This window comes from Camelus ferus, chromosome 2 (genome assembly GCF_009834535.1).
Source record: "Camelus ferus isolate YT-003-E chromosome 2, BCGSAC_Cfer_1.0, whole genome shotgun sequence".
NCBI lineage: Eukaryota > Metazoa > Chordata > Mammalia > Artiodactyla > Camelidae > Camelus > Camelus ferus.
In genome coordinates, this window is record NC_045697.1 from 77,143,005 (window position 1) to 77,169,762 (window position 26,758).

Genomic DNA, 26,758 nt, shown 5'->3' on the forward strand with positions numbered 1-26,758 from the left:
GGTCAAAGAAGGTAAACATGTATTGAGCTCAGTAAAATGTTCAGAGAGAATGAGTGCAGTTACCTAAATATTATCAGTGTAAGACATGGTACTTTTTTCACACTTAAACCAGTTAGTTCGTATTAAAGCTGCTTTTACTAAACTGCTTTGCAGAGATTTTCTAACGGTTCCAGTTTTGATAATACATTTGCTAATATTAATATGCATGCTGGGATGTTCTTTGGTATGTCAAGAGTTCTTTCTCACTTTTGATGCAATGTCAAAATTTTGTTTCTCATCTTTCCTGTTGGTTTGACTCTTGTGTTTGTGCTTTCCACTTTACAGGCATGCAGTATGGTGAATATGTTAATAATCAAGCTAGCTCCGCACCAACTCCCTTGTCATCAACTTCCGATGATGAGGAAGAGGAGGAGGAGGATGAGGAAGCAGGTCTGCTTTAGCTTTACACCAGTTCTTGATCTTTTCCTGCTCAAGTTTTCTTTTTATGTCCACAGTCCTACTAGATTAAAAAAAGTGTCTTTGCAGATTCAGCTCAATAAACTTGCTTGGTTTGGGTTATAGAAGGTTGGGTCACTTGAAATGAGGTGTTTTGCTTGTTTACTTGTTGTTGTTTTGTTTTTTTTTTTCTCCTTTGGACATCTTTGCCATTTTGTAAGTAATACATCTGTCATGATGATAGAGCGCCTTCTTTCAGAAATGCACTTTCTCTCATGCCACATGCAAAAGAATGAGTCCCGACTGAAGCTGTTGGCTGATGAATGCTCTAGCACCCTTATAGGAGTAGTTTTATTTTCTGCTTTGCACGCTGCTTTAGTCTAATCAAAATGAACCATGTGGATTTTCTAAAAGTGACACAGAAATAGGGCAATGTTTCTCTGAAGTTCTTGTGGCCCTTCTTGTCATATTTTTAGAAGACCCCAAATCTGTAGCTATTTTCCTGCTTCAGGAAGTAGTTCACATCTTGCCAGTTGAAGAGATCATGCATGGGATGATGTGTTGCAGCCTGTTTAATATCTTTTTCTGCCTTTGATGAATGGAACACTGATGAATATTAAGTAGTTCAGTTTCTCTATTAATTCTGATATTTTAAGAGTGAACCAATAAATGATGATCTTTCAAATTATTATACATGACCATGATTCTCCTTCTGTTAGCTTTATAACTGAGTGGCAGGATTTGCTATAAATAGTCCATTTAATTAAAAGTTTCCATTCCCTTTGCCATTTTTAAGTATTCAAATCCATATGCATGATTTGGGGGGCGGGGGTGAGAATAGAGGGTCCCAGATGGAGAGTAATTTTTCTTACCTTAAACATGTAAATAGCCATTTATCTTTTTGAATTTGGTGTAATTTTTTACTTAATATAATTTCAATCTTATGAAAGAGTTGTAAGCAGAGTAAAAGAAACTCCCATATAGACTTTACCGAGATAAACCATTTTTGCCCCATTTGCTTCTCTCTATATACATTTTTTCCTACATCATTTGAATGTAAGGTGGAGATTCCATGAACCTTTACTTCTAAATACTTCAGTATGTATTTCCTGACTGTAAGGACAATGTCTTACATAACACAAACACAATACGGTTATCAAGAAATCAAATACTGAGGTGATAGTATCGCTACACAATCCTAGTCAAGTCTCAACAGTTGTCTCAGTAAGATCCTTTATAGCTGTTTCAGTGTTGCAGGATCCAGTGCAGGGTCATGCATTGAACTTAGTTGTCAACTATTTCTATTTAGACTCCCTCTACCTAGAACCATTCCCTAACCTTTCTTTCTCTTTCTTGACTCGTGACATTTTTTAGGAATACAGGCCAGTTATTTTGTAGAATGTCCCTCAGCTTATGTTTACCTGATGTGTACTCATGATTTGGGTAAAATCATGCATTTTTGGCAGGACTACCACTGAAGTCCTGTTGTGTTTGCAGGACGTTCTGTCCGAGGCACGTGATGTTGACTTGTTCCCATGTTGGTGATGCTAACTTTGGTCACTTGAGTAAGATGGTGTCTGCCAGGTTTCTCAGCTGTGAAGTTACTGTTCTTCCCTTGAATTTAATTGGTAATTTGTGGTGAAATTCTTTGATACTGTGTAAATGTCCTGTTTTTTATTAAACTATGACGCATTAGTTTTAGCATTTACTGGTGGTTTTCTAGTTTTAACATTCTTTCTGTATTTATGAATTGAGGTTTCCTTGTAAAGAGCTTTCCCTTCTTTGTTGATTTCTTTGGGTTCATATTGACTCATGGATTCTTATTTTATTCAGTGTGTAATAATCCATTACTATCATTAGTTAATTTGGTAGCAACTTATCCTTAACCTGGCCAGTAGCAGCTCTTTCAAACTGGCTTTAAAATGTTCCCATGAATCTTTAAACACTTATTTTAAATACCTTAAGGTCTCAATAAGATGTGCCCGGCTCATCTTGTATTTAGGCAGCTGCAACCCTGGGATGAACCATTTCCTTTAGTCTTGATTCCTGTAGTGCAGAAGGGTATTTTAGAAACCAAGATCTGATTGTAATGTGTGGTCATTGCTACTGATGGGTCATTGCTCCCAGGCCCTGAGTTACTGTTACTATTTATTGTATATATTTTTCAGATTCTAGATACATCTCACTTTTTTATCTCATGATCCTTATTTTGCACATTTCGGAAATGTGTTATTTTGTGTAATGTTATTTGTCAACCTGAATTGCTCCCATTTTTGTTCTGCTTACAATTAGGTGCAGTGGTTGATAATCCCATTTCCTTAAATTGGAAAAAAAAAAAGGGAAATCAAAAAGATTTAGCCTTTATGGCTTTTCTTCTGTCACCTTATCTTGTTTAACTACTTTTTTCTTGAATATATTAGATTAAAAATTCCTAAGTTCTTAACGCATGGCATTTGGATTTTAATAATGCTTAACATTTTTGAGTACTTACTGTGTGCCGGTGACAGCACTAAAGAGCTAAAAAGCTGTAGGTTTTTGTGTCACTTCTTCTAGATTCAGATCTTGACTTTGTCACTTACTAGCTTGTGAACTTAGGCAAGTTTCTTAAACTCATTAATTTTAAAATGAGTTTCAATTTACTCATCTGTAAAATGGGAATAATAATAGTTACAGTTATATATGGTTGTTTTCAAGATTGAAGGTATTCTTTGTAAAGAGCTTAGAGCGGTGTCTGACAAATGGTGAAATCCTCTGTAAAAGAATAGCTGTCATTACTGGCACTGAGAACATGTTCGTATCTCAATTTATTCTTTATCTCTAGCCAGAGGTAATTGGCTCCATTTTGCGGATGAGTTGACTGCGATCTGAACAAGTAGAGTAACATTTGTCTCTGGTCACACAACTCCTAGGAACAGAGTAGGGATTCAGACTGAGGGCTCTCTGTCTGCAGAAAGGTATGAAGAAGAAAGAGTCTTCATCTCCTAGTGAGAAACACGAAGCTCTGGGGTAGGACAGAACTAAAGGGCACGTGGCAGTGGTCACCGCGGTATCACTTACATGTGGGCTTTCTCCTGTGCCTTTCTTATTAGGCAGCAAAATAATAAGACTATACTATGCATAGTTTTACTAGGATCCTGTTGTTGTCTCTTCATGGTTTGTAAAAAAAAAATCATATTTCTGTTGTTTGCAGATTAAAAGAACATTCTGCGTGAGAGGAAAGAAAAAATGGAAAGAAAATCTAGCTTTAAAATGAATTTTAGTTTTATTTTTGAGACCCCACTCCGTTGCAGTACTTTTTTCCATATGTAAAGAGGTAAAAGAAAGTGGCTTAAGTTGGCATGGGGATTACACACAAGTATTTCTACCAAGTAGAGATCTGGAATGCTCTACTTTTTAAGCATTTCAGTGGTATTCATTTCCTATAATCATGAGATTTTTGTGTGTGTGGTTTATGTGGAATTGTTCACCAATTTCAGAAAAGCTTATTGAACAACAGTGAATATCAGCTAGCAGATTTGGAAATCAGTAATATTTTTCTTCACAGTTGTAGTTAAAGTAACTATCCACTTATTTTAGCTTTTCATTTATTAAAGGTTAGGGTTTCCTTGACAGCAGGTCTAACCAGGAACCAAGTACAGGGATACTTATTTAAAACTTGCAGTTTTCAAAGAAAACTTTGATTTCAGTTCTAATTTTACATAAACCATCTAATTATATTTTTTAAGTCACATGCTACAAATAGGCTTCCTTTTTAAAGTTTCCTCATTAAATGCACACTTGGAAACTAAAATAGTATTTTGTACTAGAGACAGTCTTATGTTTTGTTGGAGTTTCTAAAAGTCAGAATTGTTGGAGAATAAACTTAAAATTAAAGAAAGCTTGGGCAGATAGCAAGCTGTCAGGTTCCCATAGTGGTTATATCTGAAATTCTTCACTAGGTTTATTCAGTCACAGGGATTCACTCCTTCAGTTGTTAGTGCCAGAGAGAGCGTGGACCTGTCCTGGGTTTTAGATACGGTGCTGAAGACAAGTACTGTCGTACCTGTAACAGGAGGGAGTACTGACTTGAACATGGAGTGAAAGGGAGTAAGAGTGAAATAAAAATTGAGAAGTGAAATAAAGTGAAAGAGGGGGAAGGAAACAAGGACTAGTTCAGGCTCCAGGCTGTGGCCGGCCCTAGGCCCTGGGAGGCCCGGTCGGCTAATGCCCTGTCACCTGCTATACGTACTCCCAGTCCCCTTTCCTCTAGGAAGTGTTCAGAGTGGGGCGACTCCAGGGGACAACGGGAAGCTCTCCCCCACGGCTCTGGTGATGTGACAGCTTGATGCTATATTTTGTAAATGATGTTAGAAAAAAATTTGCTCTTTCATAATGAGGTTTAAGGTGCTAGTCAGTTTTTATTTGACTTTCACACAAGCTAATAGTAATTATTCAGTGCCAGGTACTACGTCAGAGATCATAATATGTTTATGGTTTGCTTGGGTAATTTAAGAGGTAATATTGTATTTTGACACAAAATGTGTTAAGTCAACCTCTGTAGATTGGACAGTATTGGCCACTTAGCTCTAACTTCCAAAGAAAAGTCTATTTTTAATTCAAGTATGTAAAACAGTATTAACTGTAATCATTATGCTATACATTAGAACCCTAGATCCCTAGAACTTACTCATTGTCCTCTTTGACCAACATCTTCCCTTTTCTTCCACCCTCATCCCTAAAAAAAGTCTTTAAAAGGGTTCAAATCTTTCTCTTTAACTCATGTACTATTTGATTATTTTAACAAATAAATATCTTTCAACTAAATATAATGCATATTTAATATATTTTTAAAATTTTAGAAATTGAATGCATGTCCTGGGTCTCTGAAGGATAGAAAAAGATATCTATGCCATTATGAAAAGTATTAGTTTGAGGGTTAAAAAGAAAATGTGGTAATATATTTGTAGGTGGTACCTGTTACCTGATGAACATATAACTTGCAAGCATCCTGTTTATATAATTGCTATCGTTGGAAACTCCAACTTTCTGTACAGGACTACAGAAGAGGGAGACTTGGTATCAGTGTCCAGAGTTAGAATTCAAGAAGTACTTTCAAGTAGAAATAGTGTTCAAATGGTGATTGGATGTCTAGGCTAGTCCCAAAACTAATTAAGTACTAAACATTTGCAAATGCTTTATTTTTTACAGCGTGTTGTAAATTTATAGTATTTAATCAATAATATGGATTATGGGTTTTATAAGTGCCCGTGAACTAACTTGGGATAATAAGTACCAGTTATTTCATTATTTCTCTGAAGAAGTGTGTTCTAAGTTCTGAACAACCAATTTGTAAACAAATTAATAATGCCCCATTTGTGAGCTTGATTAAAAACGAGAAGCTCACAGTCTACTTTGGAATGTAGAACAAAATTTTAAGTCCTGTGTTAATCATGGTGTTTTTTGGAATACACAGGAGAATCTGGAGCCAAATGTTGGGATGGGATGGGATGGATTGGAGATGATAGGGAGGGTTGGGGGTTGGAGGAAGGTAGAGGGACCTGAACTGAATCTAAGAGAAGTTGGAATTGGGCAGGAGAGAGGCCTGGGGAGAGGCAGAGGTACTTTTTAAAAGAAGCAAGAAGCTTGAGAGAAGGTGGCGTATTTGTGGAAGTTTAGTGAGTCTGGGACCTATGGTCTGCAGAGGATAGTGCCAAGAATTGAATGAGGTTGGGTAGGATGGCTGGGTGAGATCTTTAAGAATCTTGAATTTCATATTTAGGAGTTTGTATTTTATCTTGAAGGTAGTGAAGAGTCACTGAAGGAGTTTACAAGGAAAAATAACATAACCAAATTTGCATTTTAGATGTACAAATTGATTTTCATTTACAGAAAAAATTTTTGAAACTAGAGGCTATTGGAATAAGCCAGTGAGAAAAGTGAGTTCTTAGACTAAGGTAGCAGGAAGATTGGAGACAGGGAGAGTGTTAGCATAGTAATACAGAAAGAAGGGAACCATTTTTGCAAATCGAAAGTAACTGGGTTGGCAGTGATAAATGTTAAGGAAAGTTTGGTTTAAGTTGAGAACAAACCATTGGCTTTATTAATCAGGAGGTTCTTGCCTTGTTCTTTCTTTCCCTCCTCATTTGTAGCTCTGTTTTAGGATAGAGAAAGGAAAGAGAAAATGAAGAAGTTTTTTTTTGAATCACTGCTAGTATCTGTGTAATTTATATCTGTTGTATCTGTATAATCTTAACATTAGCCCTGTGGAGTATGTGTTGTAAAATCTGTTGTTAAAAATAAGGAATGACTCAGATTCAGGAGTCTTGTCCATTTTATCTCATCTGGTAAGTGGTAGAGATGGAATTTGACTTACACTTTTTCCATATTTTATGCAAGTTATAAGGAAATAAAATCTCAAATTATTAATTTCAAGTTGAGCAATGCTAGTAAAAGCATTAGACTGTGTTAACCTGTGGAGAGAGGGCAGCTTAAGTCTTTTAGAAGGCTTCAGTGCGTCCTGATATTTTTTCCCAGCTTTACAGGTTCTGAGCTATTCTTCTGATCCAGTCTCTTCCTTCTTTCCTCAGATTTAGCTCCCCTTCTTTCCCTCCTTCCTCTTTGCTTCTCTTGACCAGTGACATAGAGCCAGTAAAAGAATGAGCAGAAGTGCTTCCCAAGTGCACATTTATTCTCACCCTCCATATGACCTCAGGAATATATATAATCACTAATTGTAGTGTGAAGTGACTAAGGCCGACTTGGACCTATCGAAGGTTTAAGAGTGGGGACAAGTACCAAAGTTTCTCATTCAACTAAAATCAGCTTGTATGCAGAAAGCAGTATTTTTCTTGGTATCATGGTTCCAAAGAGCAATACAGTAGCATAACTGCCTCTATATACTCGTAATATAATAGGGAAGCAGGTATCATATATGATTATAGTGCAGCTTGTAAAGTACAATAATTCAGGGTTGAGAAAATGTCCTGTAGGAGAGGAAATGATTTTCCATGAGCATATCAGAAGAGTTTCATGGAGGATTTGAAATCTGAAGGATGAGGGAGGAAGGTAGAACTCAGTGGTAGAGCCCGTACTTAGCAGGAGATCCTAGGTTCAATTCTCAGTACTGCCATTTTAAAAAAAGAAAAGAAAAGTTAAAAAAAAAAACAAAAACAAAAATCTCTTAAAAAAAGAATGAAACTTGATGAATGGGAATTTGCCATGTGGAGAAAAGAAATCTAAGCTAACAGACCAGTTGGTACAGTGCATATAACACAGGAAAAAATGTTGTACTGGGATGAAGAGTGAGAAGATTGGTGTGACTGTGTCACAGGGTAAAAGAGGGAAGATGGTACAGGAGCAGGTGAGAGATGGAGGAGAAAAGGAAAGTGGAAACCTAATTTTGAAGTTTCTTTTATGACAACACAAAGGCATTTAGACCTTATTCTGTAAGATGGTAGGGGAATTAGTGAAGGTATTTTTAAGCATGTCTGGAATATTGACATGTTTCATAATGTACCTTTTAAAGAAAATACCATTTTGATTTGTGTTGGCAGTGTTGGCATAACCTGATTAGAATTAATCTGGACAATTAAGTTCTAGCAAAATTTGAGTCTATTTAGTTTAGTGGATTTATAACTTATTGTTCACTTTGGTGTTTTAACAAGTTCTGAATAGAGATTTGCATTTGTACTTTTCTTCTAAAAGTGAATTTTAAACGAGCAGGTTTCAAATTATCCAATAAAATAAGAATATTTCTATCACATTAATACTTTAAAGTTTGTTACTATAGCATTATTATTAAAATGGGCAATATTTTTAAGCATTAATATTTGATTTTGACATGAAAGAAGCTAAGGAGTATACTTAAGCAGTATTATGTTCTGTGAAATAATTTGATATGTGTCAGTAATGTTTTTCCCTTTGGATTTAATTTTTTTCAAGAATCATTATTTCTAGATATTTACATTTTAAAGTTTTTCTTGATGAGAGAGAATATTATGGTATTTTTTAAATCAACGATGTACATTTTTTCCTATTAAAATCTGCTCTTATTTTTGCCCTTTTGCTTTTTTGTTTTAATTGAAGTACAGTCACTTTATAGCATTTTGTTAGTTTCAGGGGTACAGCACAGTGATTCGGTTATTGTTTTCTGATTACACTCTGTTTTAGATTGTTGCAAGATAGTGAAGATAATTCCCTGTGCTATACAGTAGGACCTTGTTGCTTATCTACTTTATGTATAATACTTTGTATGCAAATATATTCTCTCATTCTGTTGTCTGTCTCCTTACTTTCTTGATGGTATTGTTTGGAACACTAATGTTTTATTTTAATGAAGTCCAGTATATCTATTTTCTGTCTTCTGTTGCTTGTGCCTTTGATGTCACATCTAAAAATCCATTGCCTAATCCGGGGTCATGAAGATTTACTCCTGTATTTGAAGAGTTTTAGTGCTTACATTTAGGTCTGTGATCTATTTTGAGTTAATTCTAGCGTAAGGTGTAAGGAAGGGGTCTAACTTCATTCACCTGCATGTGGATATCTAGTTGTTCCAGCACCATTTGTTGAAGAGAATATTCTTTCCCCATTGAAATGTCTGCATATTGATCTGTTTTGAGGTGAAATCTGCGTAACATAAAATTAACCATTTTAAAGTGTACAGTTCAGTGGCGTTTAGCATGTTCGCAATGTTGGGCAACCACCACCTCTGTCTAATTCTGTCACTTTGGTTGTTGTGCAGTCACCACTTCTATCTAGTTCTGACTTTGTAAATGTACTGAACTAGATGGTACGAAACACTTTCATCATCCCCAAAGAAAACTATACGCGTGAAGCAGTAACCTCTGATTTCCCCCTCCTCTCAGGCCCTGGCAACCACCAGTCTACCTTCTATCTCTGTATAGATTTACCTATTCTGGATATTTCATATAAATAGAACCATACAATGTGTAACCTTTTGTGTCTGGCTTCTTTCACTTAGCATGTTTTCAAGGGTGACTCATATTATTGCATGGATCAGTATATCATTCCTTTTTATAGCTGAAAATACTATGTTGTATAGATAGACATCTGTTGATGAATATTTGGGTTTTGGTGTACTGTTTTCTAATGCTAGCCCTTCAATATTTTTGACCTTATATATCAGCATTCTTCTTTAGTTATAAATCAACAAATACAAGGAACAGAAAGGAAGAGCCTTTGCTTCCCATTTTTAAGAGTAATGACATACACATGCAATGATTTTCTGTTTACCACAAAGAAAGCACTTAGAATGTATTAGTGTCTTTCACCTACTATTTATTTCATAGCCTTCATGTTTTATAAGTTGCTTCCTATCCACTGTCTCATTTAAGCATCACAAGAACATTAAAAATCACACATAGGGCATTTAAAAAATTGTTCTTATTTTGCAGAGGAGAGTACTATTGATGATTGTCATTTATCCAAAGTTATTTAGCAAGTAAATGATAAAGTGCAATATAACTACAGTCTTTTGCTTCCAACTCATGTTCTTTACTGATAATAAAAAATTCCTACACAAAAAACTTTGGCTGTTATGCCCTGAGTCAGTATACCAAATTCTTGTAGTTAACCAAAATTATTCAATGAAAGATTATGCTTACCTATTCTTTTTCTATCACCATTGAAAATGAACCTAAAATGTAGTTTAAACCTTGGTTATCATGTCGCTGTGAAGAGCCCAGGATCACCTCTGTACCACAGAATTTTGTCTTATGGTGAAAAAGACCAAGATCTCTAACAGAAGAGAAGGGCCATGCGCATTTTCAGTGTTATTCATCAGTATGTACTCTAGCGTTCCCACCTAGGATAACTGTGGGCTCTCAACAAAATATTTGTTGAGATTCTGAATGAGTGGGAGAAGTATATTGTATGTTCTACTATCTGTGTGACTTACCACTAAATTCTATTATAAATTGCCACTGAACATTCCTATTAATCTTACAAGTTTTGAATGAATACACATAATAAAAAGTCTTACAGTCTAACACTTATTTATTGGAGTACCTTATTAAATATACCAGGTACTGTTTGAGCTTTACTGAGGAAATGAATAAACTGACTCACAGAAATGCTAAGTAATATGCTAGGGGGCAACCCAAGCCATAGACTCCTCTCATATGAAGGTTTCATACAGCTATGCTGAGTTATAAAGTCATTAGAATTTGATTATCTTAAAATAGCCTAATATTGATAAAAGGGATTTAATAGCCTGGGACTTGGTAGAGCCGATCTTCAGAGAGTGATTATATTAACATTTCTATCAATCTAAAATTGATATTTGTGTTTGACTACTTTTAAAGTTTGATATTTGTTTAAGATGCCTTCACATGTGTCTGAGTAAATTTTATTCCACCCATCAGTCGCATATTCTTCCCGCTCTCATCCCCTGTTCTTATTAGCAGAAATTTTTATATGGTTTTTACAGTGTCATCAGACATCAGTCATTCTGATTTTTACTAGAGCCAGGAATTTTCCTAGATCAGCAAAACATCTTTCTCAAAATTGCCAAAGGTCGCTTTAAGATACATTATCATTTTACACTTAGTAGATATTTTGGTTTTCCTTTTAGGTGTTGACAGCTCTTCTACCACAAGCAGTGCTTCTCCGATGCCCAACAGTTACGATGCCCTAGAAGGAGGCAGTTACCCAGGTAATTTGTTTCCTGCTTATTTGATGTTTACTCAAAAAGTGACTGACCATCAGTTGCTTTCAAACATGAGCATATATTGTACATAGTTATCAGACTATATTTTTAACAGAAAAAAAAGACATTTTCCTGGTATTTCTCAGCCTTAACTTAATAGCGCTAATTGCCTTGTAATGACTATGAATGCTATTTCTGGAAGGCCTAAGGAAATATATTATTCCATTTTTATTATTATGTTCCTTATCTTTTTCCTCTTTCTAAGAGACATAATACTGAAATTTTTCTCTTCTTTTCCCTTCTTTTTTATGCTGATAACTCCTTAAATAAATTTTATATTTCTGTTCTCATGCTTAGGTCCTTGAATTTCTTCCAACTAGCCTCTGAATATAAATAGTTTTTGACTCTTTACTCCCCCCCTGGCTCCTTGCTGCCTCCAACAGGTAAATAGGTTACCCAACTTGGGAGTAGATTTTGGAGGCATTCCTTTTAATCGTATCTTGAAATAACTTTGCATTACATAGGAGCAGGAGTGGTGGATAGTGTTAAAAAAATTACAAACTTAACTTTCATAATGAATAGTCATTTCATTATTATGTCATGTACTGGTATCTTCGTAATTTGCCTGTTTGCTATCACCGGCAACCAGGCAGCCACACCTGACCTCCCTCTTTCTCTTCCCTTGTGATTCCAAACTTTAAGACTAACAGAACAAGGAATTTTGCCCTTGTTTTTCTTATAACATTGTTAATTATCCAGGATGAAGCTTAATTGAAGTTGGAGAACGCTGGACTTAACACACTATCTTGCTATCATTATTCTATGAATCAGAAAACTAATCTTCTCAGCTTAGTATAGAGTTCCCTTTTAATATTTCAAGAATACTTAAATAAGCTACTCAATCTTTTGTGGGTAAGGTTTTTTTTCCCTAGGGAATGTGTGTGTGTGTGTGTGTGTGTGTGTGTGTGTGTGTGTGTTGTGTTGGAGGTTGTGGACCATTCTAAAAGCAATTGCCATTATCAAATAGAAGTTAGAAGTTACTTCATTCACTAAAGGATGAATACTGTGACTGTAGTATTTCATGGTCTTCAAATTAACCTGAGGTAAAATGCCCCATGCAATGTATTTAAAAGATTATGGCCTTGCTTTGTTTGTCTGTATTCATTTAATCAACAAATCTTAATCTTGTTATGAACTGTGCTTTGACCGTAAGTGAATGACCTTGGGCAAGTATTCCAGCTATTTGTACTGCACCGAAATTAAGGAAAGATGTGAGTATCTGTCACAGTCAGATTAAATGAATTGAAAGTATGTCAGGTACTAGGTAGGTCTTAGGACTGTAGAAATGTATGAAACAGTATTCCTTTCCCAAAAAAGGAGAGAAGTTTTAGACCCCCATGTTTAGGACCCGAGTTCTTTATTTCTTATGCTGATGACTGTTGTCACTTTTATTCCCATCACTGGGAGGAGAGACAAGCAGGAGATCTAAGCTTGTCCTTTGAAGAAGCTGCATTGAAGCTCTTGTCCTTTTAAGAAGCCTGGGGGGTGACCAGGAAGCTAGCGCTTGCCTAATTAGCACAAGATGATAGCCCAGTGCCTAGGAACGTGTCTTCAAAATGAGAGTCCACAGAGTCAGTAGAAAGATACGACTCCTCAACCACCTTCTAAAAAAAGTAAATTTATTAAGTCAGATGCTTTTAGGAATGTATTCTTCGCAGAGTCTGATTGCTGGTGAGGAGTATAGTTTTAAATGAAAACTAGACTAAAATACACATTTATTTTAGATTTGACTTAAAAATAAGACTTAGTATAACAAAATGTTACTAATCATTGTGTGCAGTAGAGTAATAGACTTTCTTTTTGTTGTTATTCTTACATGTGATGATTAAATTTTCTATAGTTTTTTCACAGTTTTTATCAAGTTTTAGTTTTTGTTATAAATTTAAATAAAGGAAGAACATTCATTCATTAAATTTTACTTGTTCTCTACTACATACCAGACGTTCTAGGAGCTGAACACTATTCCAGCAACTGTCTTTCATATTTTCACAGTTTTGCCTCTGCAAATAAAGCAGACTTCTAGGGGACTGTGGAAATAAGCCACTCTTGCCATGGACTTTTTAAAAATAGATGTCAGGGTCAGAAAAAAAGCAAGTTAGAGAAAAGAGTAGTTAGCACCCTTTTTATTGCTTTGCTTTGTCTTCTGCTTCTTGTCCCCATTTCTGCTGAGAGAATAAAAAGAAAAATAAATTTTTATATACATAAATATTTATATTATAATATATACTATATTTCTTATATATGTATTTAATATGTATAAATATGAAGGGCTTATCTATTAGAAATACCAGTTGAAGTATTTGTTGTGAAATAATACAAAATGGGGTTTTCTTGTAAATACTTTTGTTAAAAAAAGATAAAGTGGGAACATGTGAAACAAGATGAGCAAAATATTAATGATTATTAAACCTGAGTGATGTGTATATGGGGTTAATTATTCTATTTTCTCTACTTTTATGTTCAAAATTTCTCATAATAAAAACTTAAAAATGGCATTGGGGAATGCCAAAAGTTATGGACCACCCAGGAGCCTTTATGGAGTCCTGATTTTCTGTTGTTAACACCATTATTTTCCTTTTGTTAGATATGCTCTCCTCATCAGCAAGCAGTCCTGCTCCTGAGCCCGCTCCTGAACCTGACCCGGCTCCAGCTCCAGCCCCCGCTGTTCCTCAGCCTTCAAAACTGGCTAAGCCGTTTGGATATGGTTACCCAGCTCTTCAGCCTGGATATCAGAATGCCACAACACCACTCAATTCTGGAGTACCGCCCAGTAGCCCAGGGTATTCTGGATTCCAGCAGTATGCTCAAGTATGTATTTAGTCATTTAAAGACTGCATTTCTAAAAATTGTGAAACTGTTATCAATTCTGACAAACCCTTGGTGATTCAAATGGATCATAAGTACGAACACAGATAAGCCTAGATCAAATGTACGTAGAATTTGGTTCCAGTTTTTTGTGTATGTTCGTACATAGAAAAAGATAAAAGGTGTTAGCTATGATTTTTTTTCTGCATTGTACTTTTATTTTTCAGAGTCTCTGCAATATACAGGTATTAATTTTATATCAGGAAATTAATTATTAGGTTAAAATTTTATATTACTAAGCTGACTTTCTCCTTAAAAAAATGACATGGTGTTAATATGGTGGGGATTTTGGTTCCAACTCTTAAGTTGAAGAAATCTCCATGACATGTAACTGAAATTGGTAAAAAGCCTCCACACACAAATTCTTATGAGTACATTTGTTCATAGTTACTGCTGTGACTCGTTTTGACGTGACCTTTCTGGGAGTCACCTCTTAAATACCATATCAGTTTAGTAATAGGATAATAATTATTTTATATTTATATTTATTGAGAAAAAATAGAATTTAAGGAAATGATTGAAATGGCAAAAGCATTCTACTTATAATTAAAAAAAAAACTGCTCTTAGTAGTCTAGCAGAAATTTCCTCCTGTGGTGAAGCAATGAAAATTAGAGTGGAAATAAGAAAACCATGTGTTTCTGGAATTTAATCTTAGAATTAAGGCACAGAAGGAAAGAGGAAACTGGGAGACACACTGGAGAAAAATGATTGGTTAGTACTTACCTGCCTTCCATTTTGTTAGATTTTCTTTATTGGTCCAGATGGGACACTACTATTTCAGAGTAAGTGAGCAATGATAATTAAAGCGCATAGCTAGGATCTACATTTAAATTCTTACCTGTCTACTGGCAAGATTACAGGTTTTTATCTAATATGAACAAACTAATTTTAAAAGAAGTCCTAGTTAGGATAAGAATATTTTACTTTAGTTTTAAGCAGCTTTCTATAATAAAATTGAAATGCTTTTAAATGTTGCATTTAGTGCAACTCAGTGGGAGGGTTCTGAAATCTAAGGGCTTTCTTTGTATTCATTTATTAGAGATAAATTTTATTAACTAGTGGGAAACTCCAGCGGTTATCCTTTGAGGAAGAAAAAAAACTTAAAATTTGTTTTTCAATGTTGAAAAACAGGAAAAAAGTTGATGTTTAAAAATGAAAATAAAAATTAGAAAAATATTTTAGTGTACATGTGAAAACCCAGATATAGATACTGTATGGCTTCTTTTTTTTTTTTTAACTTTAAAAAGGTTCATGATCAATTAGAATAAGATGCAGAAATAAATAAAAGTGGAAGATAAATATCAACCAATCCTCCCATCATCAAGATATAAACACTTGGAGTCTATCCTTTTAGGTTTCTTGCTGTGCATTTGTGGGGGGAAGCTAGTAAAGCTGTTCATCCAAATGACCTCTTTAAACAAACAAATAAAAAAAGTTGATAAATACGGATGTTGTTTTATAAATTTTCTATTCCTTTAACAGCATAAGAGGAAACTTTTATATCACTGCCTATCCTTCATCTGAAAGCTGCATAACGTTTTATAGTCATCCAGCCTATCACTGGGCATAGCTGAGTGTGAATTAGTGAATCATAGGACCTATTTACCAGACTTGAGAATTTCTCTCTATTTATTCATTCGGTGAAAACTGAGTTCCTACCATGTGGCAGCCCTACTCTAGGCACTGAGGATACAAGAGGAAGTTAAGTGAGCAAAACAGTTCCTTCTCCCTGTAAACTTGGTGGGAGTGCGGGGCCAATGGGACAATAAATAAATAAATCAATAAATTAATAACCTAATTTCAAATAGTTACAAGTGCTATGAAGCAAGACAAGTTCAGGAAATTGCTGGGTTTGGGGGATATGGAGTAAACAGTCAGGAAAGCCCTCATGGTAGAAGTTACGTTTAAGTTAATATTTGAATGACACGAAAAGCCAGACCCTAGGACAGTTTGGGGGTAGAGCATTTCAGGCTGAGAATACGTATATACAGAGACTTGAGCAGGAGCAACTTTAACGTGTTCCAAGAACAAAGTCCCAGTGTGGCTGGAACTCAGTTAACAATGGGAAGAGTAATAGGAATGAGATCAGAAAGCTAGGGAAGGACCATAGTCAGAAGCTTGAATTTTACGCCAAGTCCAAAGGGGAGACGTTGGAGATTTTATGGAATAGAATGAAATCTGATCTATGTATTTAGAGAATCATTTTGCTACCATGTGAAGAACGGATTAGGGATGGGAGTATTTGAAAAGACAAAAATGGAAACAGGGAGATAAATGAAAGCTTTGCCATCAACCCAGAAAAAGAGGTAGTAAAAAGTGGATGGATAAGGGATATCTTTGGACTTGTTGATGAATGACTGGATGTGGTGGGTGAAGGAAAGGAAGGCATCAGGGATAACTCTTAGGTTTTTGGCAGGGCAACTGGGTAGAGGGTAGTGTATTAGCTTAGATGGTGAAGACAGAGCAATGATTCAGGGAATGGGAAGTGAGTTGATCATATTAAGTTAAAATAGACATCCAAGTGGAGATGTCTGGCAGACAGTAGTTGATCAATATTTGGTGGTCAGGTATAGAGAGATAATGTGCCAATATTCCCAGCAAGAGTGTCTGTGACTGTCCATTTCTCTATTACTAAGTATGCCAAGAATTATTTTTATAAGCAAAATTTTTTTCATAATTCTCAGTCATTTGTGTTTCTTTTTTGATTTATTTTACTGAGGTATAGTCAGTTTACAGTGTTGTGTCAGTTTCTGGTGTACAGCACAATTCTTCAGTCATACATGAATATACATATATTCATTTTCATATTCTTTTTCACCATGAGCTACTATAAGATATTGAATGTATTTCCCTATGCTATGCAGTATAAACTTTTTTTTTATCTGTTTTATATATACCAGTCACTATCTGCAAATCTCATACTCCCAGTTTATCCCTTCCCACACCCCTTCCCCTTAGGCAACCACAAGTCTGTACATTTGTGTTTCTTAATTGAAATCACTGTTTATATTCTTTCACCATTATTGTATCCAGGTCCTTCTGGTTTGTAAAAGCTATCTGTAATAAGTACATTAATCTTTTGTCTAATATATGTTGGAATTTTTTCCCTGAGCTTAAAATTTGTTTTTAATTTTAATGGCATTTTATTTTACATTGGAAAAATGTTTAGTTTTATATGATCATGTTATTGCTTTTTTTGTTTTCACCTTTGTTTGTATCCTTTAAAAGCTCTTTTCAACCTTAAGATTAGGAAAATTTTTTTTAGTTTTTTGGTGATTACCTTTTTGTATCTTTAATCCACTTAAGGTTTTATTTTGATATATAATGTAAATAATAAATCTCATTTACCCCCAAAATATTTGGCTCTAATTTCAATGATATTTATTAAATAGTCTTTTTCTCATTGATTAAATATCCTACCCTTATTTTATATCCTAAATTCTTAAAGAATTTTAAGTTCTTACCCTAAACTTGGATTTGTTTGGGGTTTTCTATTATACACTATTATTGGATCCATATAATGATGTTTTCTTTCATCCTTTAGAGCTCTACCAAAAACTCAGAATCCTTTTCATTATCTAGGTTTTTTCTCCCCCTTAACATCACTCACTTCAATTACTGTCAATATTTTGCTGTATTTGTTTCATCTGCCCCCTACACACACACACACACACACACACACACACACACACACACACACACACACACACACACACACACACACACACCTTTTATTGCAGAGGATTTTAAAGCTAATCCTGGGCAAGAGGAGGCGGGGAGATAGAAAAGATCATTTCTTGCAGATCACAATACCACTGTCATATCCAGCAAAATTAATAGTAATTTCTAAATGTCATTTAAAGTTCAGTCCATATTCAGATTTGCCTCATTTCAGAATTGCTTTTTTGCAGTTGGTTTGTTCAAATCAGAATCTAAACAAGGTTTACTAATTGTATTTGCTTATGCCTCTCAATTCTCTTTAATTTTAAAACAAACATCCTTGCCCATTTTTCATGCCTTTGATCTTCTGAAAAAACTGGGTCTGTTGTCCTGTAGAATGTCCCATATTCTGAATTTTGCTGATTGCCTCTTGTGGTGTCATTTAACTTGTTCCTCTGTTATACTTCCTATGGACTAGAAATTAGATCTAATGGCTTGATTATATTTGGGTTTATTGCTTCATTTGTTTATTTCCCTAAGCCAAAATATGATACGTTTTGGTTCTGTGTACATCATAATATCTGGTTGTCTCACTTTTAGTGGTGCTGGGATTGATTAGTTGGTTTATATGGTGACAGCCTGATCTCTTCATTGTGAAGTTCCTCATGAAGCTTTCACTTAGTGACTTTATCATCTATTGATACTTGTTTATCATCTATTCCAGATGACCATTACGTGCATCATTTATTTCAGGATGGATTGTAAAATAGTGATTTTCCTGAATTTATCATTCTGCATTTATTAGCTAGAATTCTGCAGTACATTCACATAATAAAGTGCTCAGTAACTGTAAAAAAGAATGTGGAAAATCTCTATATATAGACATAGAGTTATTGCCAGGACATTTTTTTAGGTTAAAAAAAGGGTCATATTTAGAGCAGTGTATGTATTAGTTTATATTTGTAAATTATGTAAATTTTATGTTTACTCAAAAAGTTTTTTGAAGTTAAAAAGGTAGACAGCAATCCTTAAAAATTAAAAGCAAACAGAAACAAATAAACCAATTTATCAAGTTGGATACATTCTGATACAGGAAAAAAGCACTGTTCTAGCTAATCTTAAAACAGTATTTGGTATGTTTTCAGTGGGGAATAATCTAAGGACAAAAAGAGCTACAAAGAAATCTTACATTTAATTTAATAACCTCACATTTATAACAGTATTGGTATTGTTATTTTGCAACTATTTTGGTATATCATAGGATAAAATAAGGATGTTACCATTAGGAGTCAAGATTTTCAGTGAAAGTGAAGAGATACAGACATAAAACCAAAGAAGTTAGAATGCCATTTTCTAAAATTTGGATTGGAAATGTCTTTGTAAACTCATTATTTTTTTCCCTCTATTTAAAAATGTATGTTTTCTATTTCTACCTATTATAGAAGCGGGAAGTAATAACAGCACACTAGCAATGAACACCCTTGTTATCCAGATTATGGTCTCTAGATTCCAACCCTACTTAAAAGGAACCAAGATTCTTTTTTGGATAAACGACTAACTTTAGGTCTGAAGGAGGAATAATACAAAACGTTATGCCAGAAAGCAAGGAAGCTAACAAAGACTAATGAGTTCATGTCAAAAGGACACTCAGGCCAGCTTGAAGGGGCTCTCACTGGCCAAAGATTGGGTAGTTTGGGCATCAAAGTGAATAATAACCCTAATTTGCCAAGTCACTTTGAGTTGATGAAGAGCCGTGAGTTCATAATAATACTAAATATATAACAGAGGAAACAAAAAAATGAGGAAAGCAAAACTCATTGAACGTCATAGTACATTTCTCTGGCATCAACTCATTCTGAAAATTGATAATTGAAAAAACTTGAAAACAAGCATTTATCCTGCCTTTCTAGTATGAAGTGTATTCAGAGAAACTAACTTCTTTGACATTGAAAGCATTGTTGTTGAAGTTTTGCTGTGAAATTTAATGGTGCAAATAAGTTTTAAAATTATTCAGTATTTTGCTTTGAGTTTTTTTTTTCAAGAATGCTTTAAGCTGTGAGCTGCTCTATTAAGTCATCCTGCTATTACAAAGCCAGATTTAAATTTTCTTATCTTCTTGCCTTTTCTGTATGCTTAAAACCTATGTATACTATAAGTTTTATTTATGCTTGTTATATTGTTCTTCTGTTTCATTCTGAGTTGCTCTTTTCAGCAGTATCCTGGTATGAACCAACTGTCATCCAGTCTGGGAGGATTGAGTCTTCAGAGTTCCTCACAGCCAGAGAGCTTGAGACCTGTAAACCTTACTCAAGAGAGGAATATTTTACCCATGACTCCTGTTTGGGCTCCTGTACCTAACTTGAATTCAGACCTCAGAAAATTGAATTGTAGCCCAGAGTAAGTATTTAATTTAAAATCTTAAGTAAGTAAGATACCTTGTCAAAAACACTGTATGACTTTCAAAAATAGTAAAAGTAATATGATATTAATTCCTTGATTGGAAGTTTTGTTAACGTAAACTCTTCTAATTTAGTCTGTAAAGAAGTTCCAGATGTAAAACTCAATTCAGATCACCTGTCCCTGTCCCCATCTCTGTTGCCATTCAGTCTCATTCCCTATCACCTAATGCTTCAGAATTTTTTTTTTCTATTTTAGTGAAGGGTCTTAGGAACCCAAATCTAACTATATTTTTCTTTTCTTAAATTTCTTTTTTCCTCACTTTTCACCAGTAGTAACTTCTGATGTCTTTTAAATTAAGCGAAATCTTTAAAATTTTATGCCCTTCAATCTTTGCTTGAAAAGGATACAGACTTCACTTATGTAGACCCCAGGTTCAGATACGTTTTCCTCTGAATTTTCTTTTCCCACTCAGTATAGAGTGTGAAGACCATTGACCCCAGGCTTATTTATCCAGCCTGAATTTAGATTTAGATTTTCTTTGAGTGTTTCCTTGCCTCGTGGAACAGTTTAGCAGGCAGCCTCCTTCTGGTGGCCACAGCCCCTGGTGTATCCTTTAGGTGGGTGAGCTCTGTTTCTCACCTCCCAGTGCCCCCAAAACTAAAAGTTCTCCGTTCTTGTCTGCTTTCGGTCCTTCTGTCTCCTAAGACTAGGATGCTTTTTAGAAGACCTCCTGCTTCTGGAATCTCTCCTCAGAAAGTAAACTCTGATTCACAGACAACATTATCTTCTTCCTTGCATTAGGAAAATTAGTGTTCTTTAAAGGCTTTTTTTTTTAAGGCGATAGTTTTCTAGCGTTTTTCAGCCACTGCCTTATATGGATTTCCAATACAGGAAACAGGAAATGGAGATGCTTTGAGGGTTCCACCTCTTCTGCCACAGTCTATTGCCAGCCCCCCATCAGTGAGTGCCAAGATCATATCTATAAAAATGTATAATCACTGATTCTAGATTGAGAAGAGCTGCCCATCCTTAATGTAAACTGCTGTCAGGGCAGTAGGTGTGTGGATCACGGCCTGTGTGTGATGGGTTAGGCGTCCCCAAGTAGGTGAATGCAGTATATGTACATGTGTAAGGGGTCACACAGGTAGGGGATGGTGTGTATGCTTCTACTCAGTTATGTGTTTTCTATGAAAAAATCTCTTACCAAAATAGCAAAGCAGAGTAATAGGCTTTAGAGTGTATGCTTCAGAGTTTGAAAAACCTAGGTTCTTACCTTGGTTCCACTGATAAGTAGCCATGAAACTGTCCCAGTTATTCAACCTCTTAAGTTCTCAGTATTGTCAGCTGTAAAACAGGAATAGTAACTGTGTCTGCTATTGTTAAGATAATTCATTCAATAAATATATACTGAATGCCTTCCAAGTTAAGTGCCAGGCACTGTCGCTAGGTGCTGGGAATGAAGCAGTAAATGAAAGAAACAAAGTTCCCGATCTCATGCAGCCAATATCATATTAGGGAAGACATACTGTGAATAGTCAAACCAGTGAGTATGTAATGTATTTTCAGAGATTACTATGAAGTAGGGAGTAGTGAGGGTGGAGGGTGACTATTTTTAATTGAGTCAGGATACGTTTTTTGCAAGGAGTTAACACTTGAATAGAAATTTGAATGAAACAAGAGAGCAAGATGTGACTCTGGAAAAAGAGTGTGCCAAGCTACGTGAACACCAAATGCTGAAGTCCCAAAGCAGGAGCCAGCTTGGCGTGTTCAAGGAACACCACCAGCCTAGAGTCAACACGTATCTGGATATCTCTACATACTGTTCAACACTCTTCTTAGGAACTCCTGTCCTGGTTTCCAGTACCTCAGCCTCTTATCTCTTGGATTGTTCCTTTATTGACTCTATGTCTGCTGACCTTAATTTGTAACTTAATAAATTTTAAGCACTTATTCTGTGAGAGGAATAGTACCAGGGTGACACAGGGACAAAATATCTCTGATCTCCAGTGGAGGATATAAACAAAGTGCACAGCCAGCTAGCAGATCCGACTAATTGATACCATAGAAGCATAAACAGATCTCAGTGCACAGAGGAAGAAGTCTTTACTTCTGACTTGTGATCGGGGTGCGGATGGTTTCATGTGAAGCTATAACTTTGAGTCTCACAGTAAGAGTCAGAGTTCAACAGGTGAAAAATGGGCAGTAAAGCAGGAACAGCATCATTAAAGGTGCAGAGGTGTATCTTTTCACTCGTATTTTCTACCTCCTCCTGCTCGTGCCCTGCTAGTCATAGTAGAGTTACTGTTGTTTTTTTTTTTTTTTTTAATGTGTTGCACTTCTCCACCATGAAAATGTTGACTCCTTAATTTAGGTCTTTTGACATAAATAACATACATGCCTGTTTAAAGTAATCAGAATTCTCCTAGTTATGGTTATGTAACATACCCAGATGATTTTTACGAGTTTGCCCTTAAATGTTTAGTTGTTTACAACTAGCTACTTCAGTTTTTTTGTTTTGTTTTGTTTTGTTTTCTGATAGCTAACATAGTCCATGTCGTTTATATTTTTGCAGTTCATTTCGGTGTACTTTGACAAATATTCCACAGACACAGGCTTTACTGAATAAAGCTAAGCTTCCTTTAGGATTGTTGTTACATCCCTTCAGAGACCTAACGGTAAAGTAACATCCTCAGAAATGTTTGTGCTCATGTGCAAGGTATTCAGATTGTGTATTTTCTTAGATTTTTTTCATCTTCTTTTATTTGAAGTTAGATTTAATCATTTCTGTCAGATTCAATTCAGCAGACATTTTCTGCCACGTGTTTTGTGACAGTCCCTAAACTAAGCACTGGTAAACAGCAAGATGATTAAGTCATTGGCCTTGCCCCCAAGAAATTCTTATTTAACAAGGGACAAAGATGTGAAAACAAGTAATTACTGTTCCGGATAACTAATATGTGTAACATAATCAAATTCTGTGAGTTACTTAGGTAGTAAGCACAGTATGGGAAGAGATTCCTTCTGGGTACAGTAGCAGAATTTTTCTACAAGTGGTGAGAACTGAGTTGGATTTTGAAAAATTAGTTTTGGAAGTTGAAAAGGCCATAGACGATATATAAACTTTAGGGGTTCTTTATTAAACGTAAAGGAAGCACCAGCCACGCTCTCCAGTTGAGGTGGGGGGGACTGCATGATTGTTCTTAACTATATTAACTAAATAACCTTTGTAATAATAAAGTCTAAACATGTCAAGTTTATTGGATGAAAACGTTAACTTTTTTAAGTTTCCAATCAGGGGTTAGTTCAGGGAGACAGAATAATATTTCGTATTTTCTGAATTTCTTATGTTGAATATAAAGTTCCTTTTCCAAGCTAAGCATAAAGAGATGTATTTCTTTAAGGCACTTTGTATTTGGCTTCTTGTGGCCTGCAGTCCCCACCAGGACTGTGTGGTTGTCTACTGCACAGTGCCTTAGGGTCTAGTGCGAGGGGCAGTCAGGCAGCAGAGACAAAGGCATTTTTATATGGTATATGTTTCTCACTGTTGTTTCTTGAGTTTAGCTGATAAGCTCTAAGCTCTGAGTTGTTGTATTTTCTTGGCCAACAAGACTTTTCTTGTCAGCCAGTAACTTTTATTACGTTCAGTTTGACTTGACTTTGGTATTATTTGATAGTTTGTGACAGAAGAGGGAGAAAGCTAGATTGCTGCTTGCGTTCCTCAGCATACTCGTGTGTTTTATTAAAATGCTTCAATTTCAAAAAACAAGTGTGGTTTCTGTTCTGTATGTGGAGAAGAGCAGTCTGTGGTCCATTTTTCCCTCGGGTGCTTTGTCTGCTACAACATCTTTATTTTACTTCCTAGCAATTACCAGTAATAACATCCAATACCATTGTGAGGTGCCGATCTTGTCGAACATATATCAACCCTTTTGTATCCTTCATTGATCAACGTAGATGGAAATGCAATTTGTGCTACAGAATTAATGATGGTGAGTTTCAGATTCTTAAAAAACTGTGTATAATTTATTTAAAACATTTTGACATTTTTTGCCATTATCCTCATTGCTTTAAAAACTTTCATGTCACTTTTAATGGAAAGAATACAGTCTAGGGACGCTTCATTTTATCTGGCCAGGGGTATAACTGATAATGAGGAGAGTGACAGGGAGGGCAAAGTAAAAGGAATTCATGAAATTGGCAGCGAAGGTCATGCAGACTAAGTATGCTTGACCCTGACAAGTTGAGATTGTCTTCTGTTTGTACCTTTGGTCCATTCAGCTCAGTGTAGATCTTTGCCAGTGCATGTGGACACAAGCGTGCGTGTGTATCCGTTTGTCCTCTTCAGTCATTTCTTAGGTCCTCTTGGTATAATTGCTTGCAAATTTGTGTTTGTCTGATTTCTTTTCCATGTCGTGGGGTATAGTAAATGGGACACAAGCCTAAGAAGCAGAGTTACCTGGGTCCAGGTTTTCTCACCTGATTTCAGAAAATAAATTTTTTTTATCCTTCTGATTTATTTTTTTCAAGCGGGTGTAAGAGGTTGGTTTTTATCATTAGGTGTTCACAGAACTGTTGTAAACCTCATAAATTCTGATGATAGAGGTGTTTATTTCTAGGCATATAAATGTTTTTAGTTACAAATTGTGTTACTAAATTTACACTGGATTCCTAATCTTACCTAGTTCCTGAAGAGTTTATGTATAACCCCATCACCCGGTCTTATGGAGAGCCTCATAAACGGCCAGAAGTTCAGAATTCAACAGTGGAGTTCATTGCCTCTTCAGATTACATGGTAACTATTCGGTGTTGAAATTAGTTGTGGGACACAATTGTACTGGTCATTTATAGTTTGCTGTTAAGTGAATTCTTGTCTAAATTTTAAAATTGTGATATGAATTTTTTGAAATAATGCTGGAAGTTTATACTTAACAAATAGAAAATTCTTTGTAAATATTATAGATCTCCTGGAAGAATACAATTATATCACTAAGAAACATTGGTAACGTTTCATGAAGGGCACCAACATCTGCAGTTTGTTGCCATTTTGATTTGATTGCTTGTATGGATAAATATAAATAATCTAATTATCATTTAGTATTTAATATTTAAGATACTCAAACAGAGAAACTCATGTTTTTGCCAAAAAACACATCTGCACTTTTCAGGCCCTTAAAGATAACACCATTTTACTGGTACACCCAGTGCAGATGTGAAGATGAATGGATGTTAGCTTCACTCTGATTCTGCTCTTCCCAGTTAATCATAAAATTTCCCCTGTTCTTTAATTACACTGATTCTTCAGATCTCATTCTTCTTTTCCACTTACAAAAACAAATTCTTGGCCTTAGTTCTGCTCATCATCTTTTTGTTTCTACTCATTTCAAGTATCTTTATAATAACTTGCATTTCTTCTGTATCTTCATTTCTAATCTTTGTTGTCCGTATAAATGTAAAGTGTTGCTAGTGGGAAAATGTGAACAGGGACAACTAATATGTATGGAATTCCTGGTGCTTGGCCCATTTCTTAACTTATTCTTGTGATTTTTATGGTCCTTTATGTCCAATTTAGCATCTGCCCACTGAACTACTATTTTCTTGTCTGTTTCCATATTAACTGTAGTAAACTTTCTCTTGGTCACTTTTACTCTCAACTTCTTGCTTTCTGTACATCTTATTATGTTGCCAGCTCTGCCCTGGCTCCTTAGGAATCTTTATCTAATTGAAGTGGTGAAGCAAGAAGTAATCTTTAATTTTTACCATTCTTCGTTGGCATATTTTTTTGAAGTTTATATATATATCTCCTCCTTTTTTAACTTTCATAATAGTAATTTTCAAGTATGCTTGAAAGAAGAGAAGATAGTTTAATGACCATCATTAACCCATCACCAGGCTTCAATAATTATCAACATTTTGCTAAATGTATTTCATGTGTCCCCAGTCTACCCCAGTCGCCCCATCCCTCCCCAGCTCTGGAGTTTATTAAATACTAACCCCAGCACCATAGCATTTAGCCCATAAATGCTTTATCATATAAATATAAATATTTAATAAACATATTAAATATATATATACTTCTTATGTATCTCTAGCAGATAGGATTTCACGTACTTAGAGTGCCATCACAGGGACTTTGTTTGCACCTGGCACTTAACCCTTGGGATTTGGCTGCTACCAGGTGACTCAATAGTCCTGATGGTTGTCAGGTTGAAAAAAAAATGTTTTAAGAGTAGGGAAGGGATACAGAGGTTAGTATTAAATAATAAACTTAACACTCTATCAGGAAGAAATTTAGCCTATTTATTTAACCGTTATATGTAATCACTGCCTAATAATGCTTAATCCAGAATCGTATCTAGTAGTAATTGTGATATAAAGAGAATAAATTGTACTTACTGAATAAATTGCATTATTTCTATTCCTTTCAGCTTCGTCCTCCTCAACCCGCAGTTTACTTGTTTGTTTTAGATGTGTCTCATAATGCAGTGGAGGCTGGATATTTGACAGTTTTGTGCCAGTCACTGTTAGAAAATCTAGACAAGTAAGAGGTTTTTTTTTTTCACTCATAATATGTGTGTGTGTGTGTGTGTGTGTGTGTGTGTGTGTGTGTATGATTGTATATACATAAATGTATTTAAATATGAAGTGTTTATTAGCAATTTATGGAGCTGGTTTTGATTAATTTAATTTATCAT

The 26,758-nt window shown here is 35.2% G+C and overlaps 1 protein-coding gene across 5 annotated transcripts in view; it reads left to right on the top strand.

The window, feature by feature from the left end:
- Positions 1-26,758, top strand: part of SEC24B (SEC24 homolog B, COPII coat complex component) — a 72,055-nt gene that overhangs the window by 29,898 nt on the left and 15,399 nt on the right. For 2 of the 5 annotated variants that reach the window (XM_032461631.1, XM_032461649.1), the window contains exons 4-11: positions 325-429; positions 11,006-11,086; positions 13,725-13,948; positions 19,879-20,063; positions 22,639-22,741; positions 23,929-24,055; positions 24,749-24,858; positions 26,492-26,604. In XM_032461631.1, the coding sequence (XP_032317522.1) occupies positions 325-429; positions 11,006-11,086; positions 13,725-13,948; positions 19,879-20,063; positions 22,639-22,741; positions 23,929-24,055; positions 24,749-24,858; positions 26,492-26,604 (1,048 nt within the window). The remainder of the gene's footprint in view (positions 1-324; positions 430-11,005; positions 11,087-13,724; positions 13,949-19,878; positions 20,064-22,638; positions 22,742-23,928; positions 24,056-24,748; positions 24,859-26,491; positions 26,605-26,758) is intronic. The other 3 variants (XM_032461641.1, XM_032461668.1, XM_032461660.1) reach the window with 3 other exon arrangements.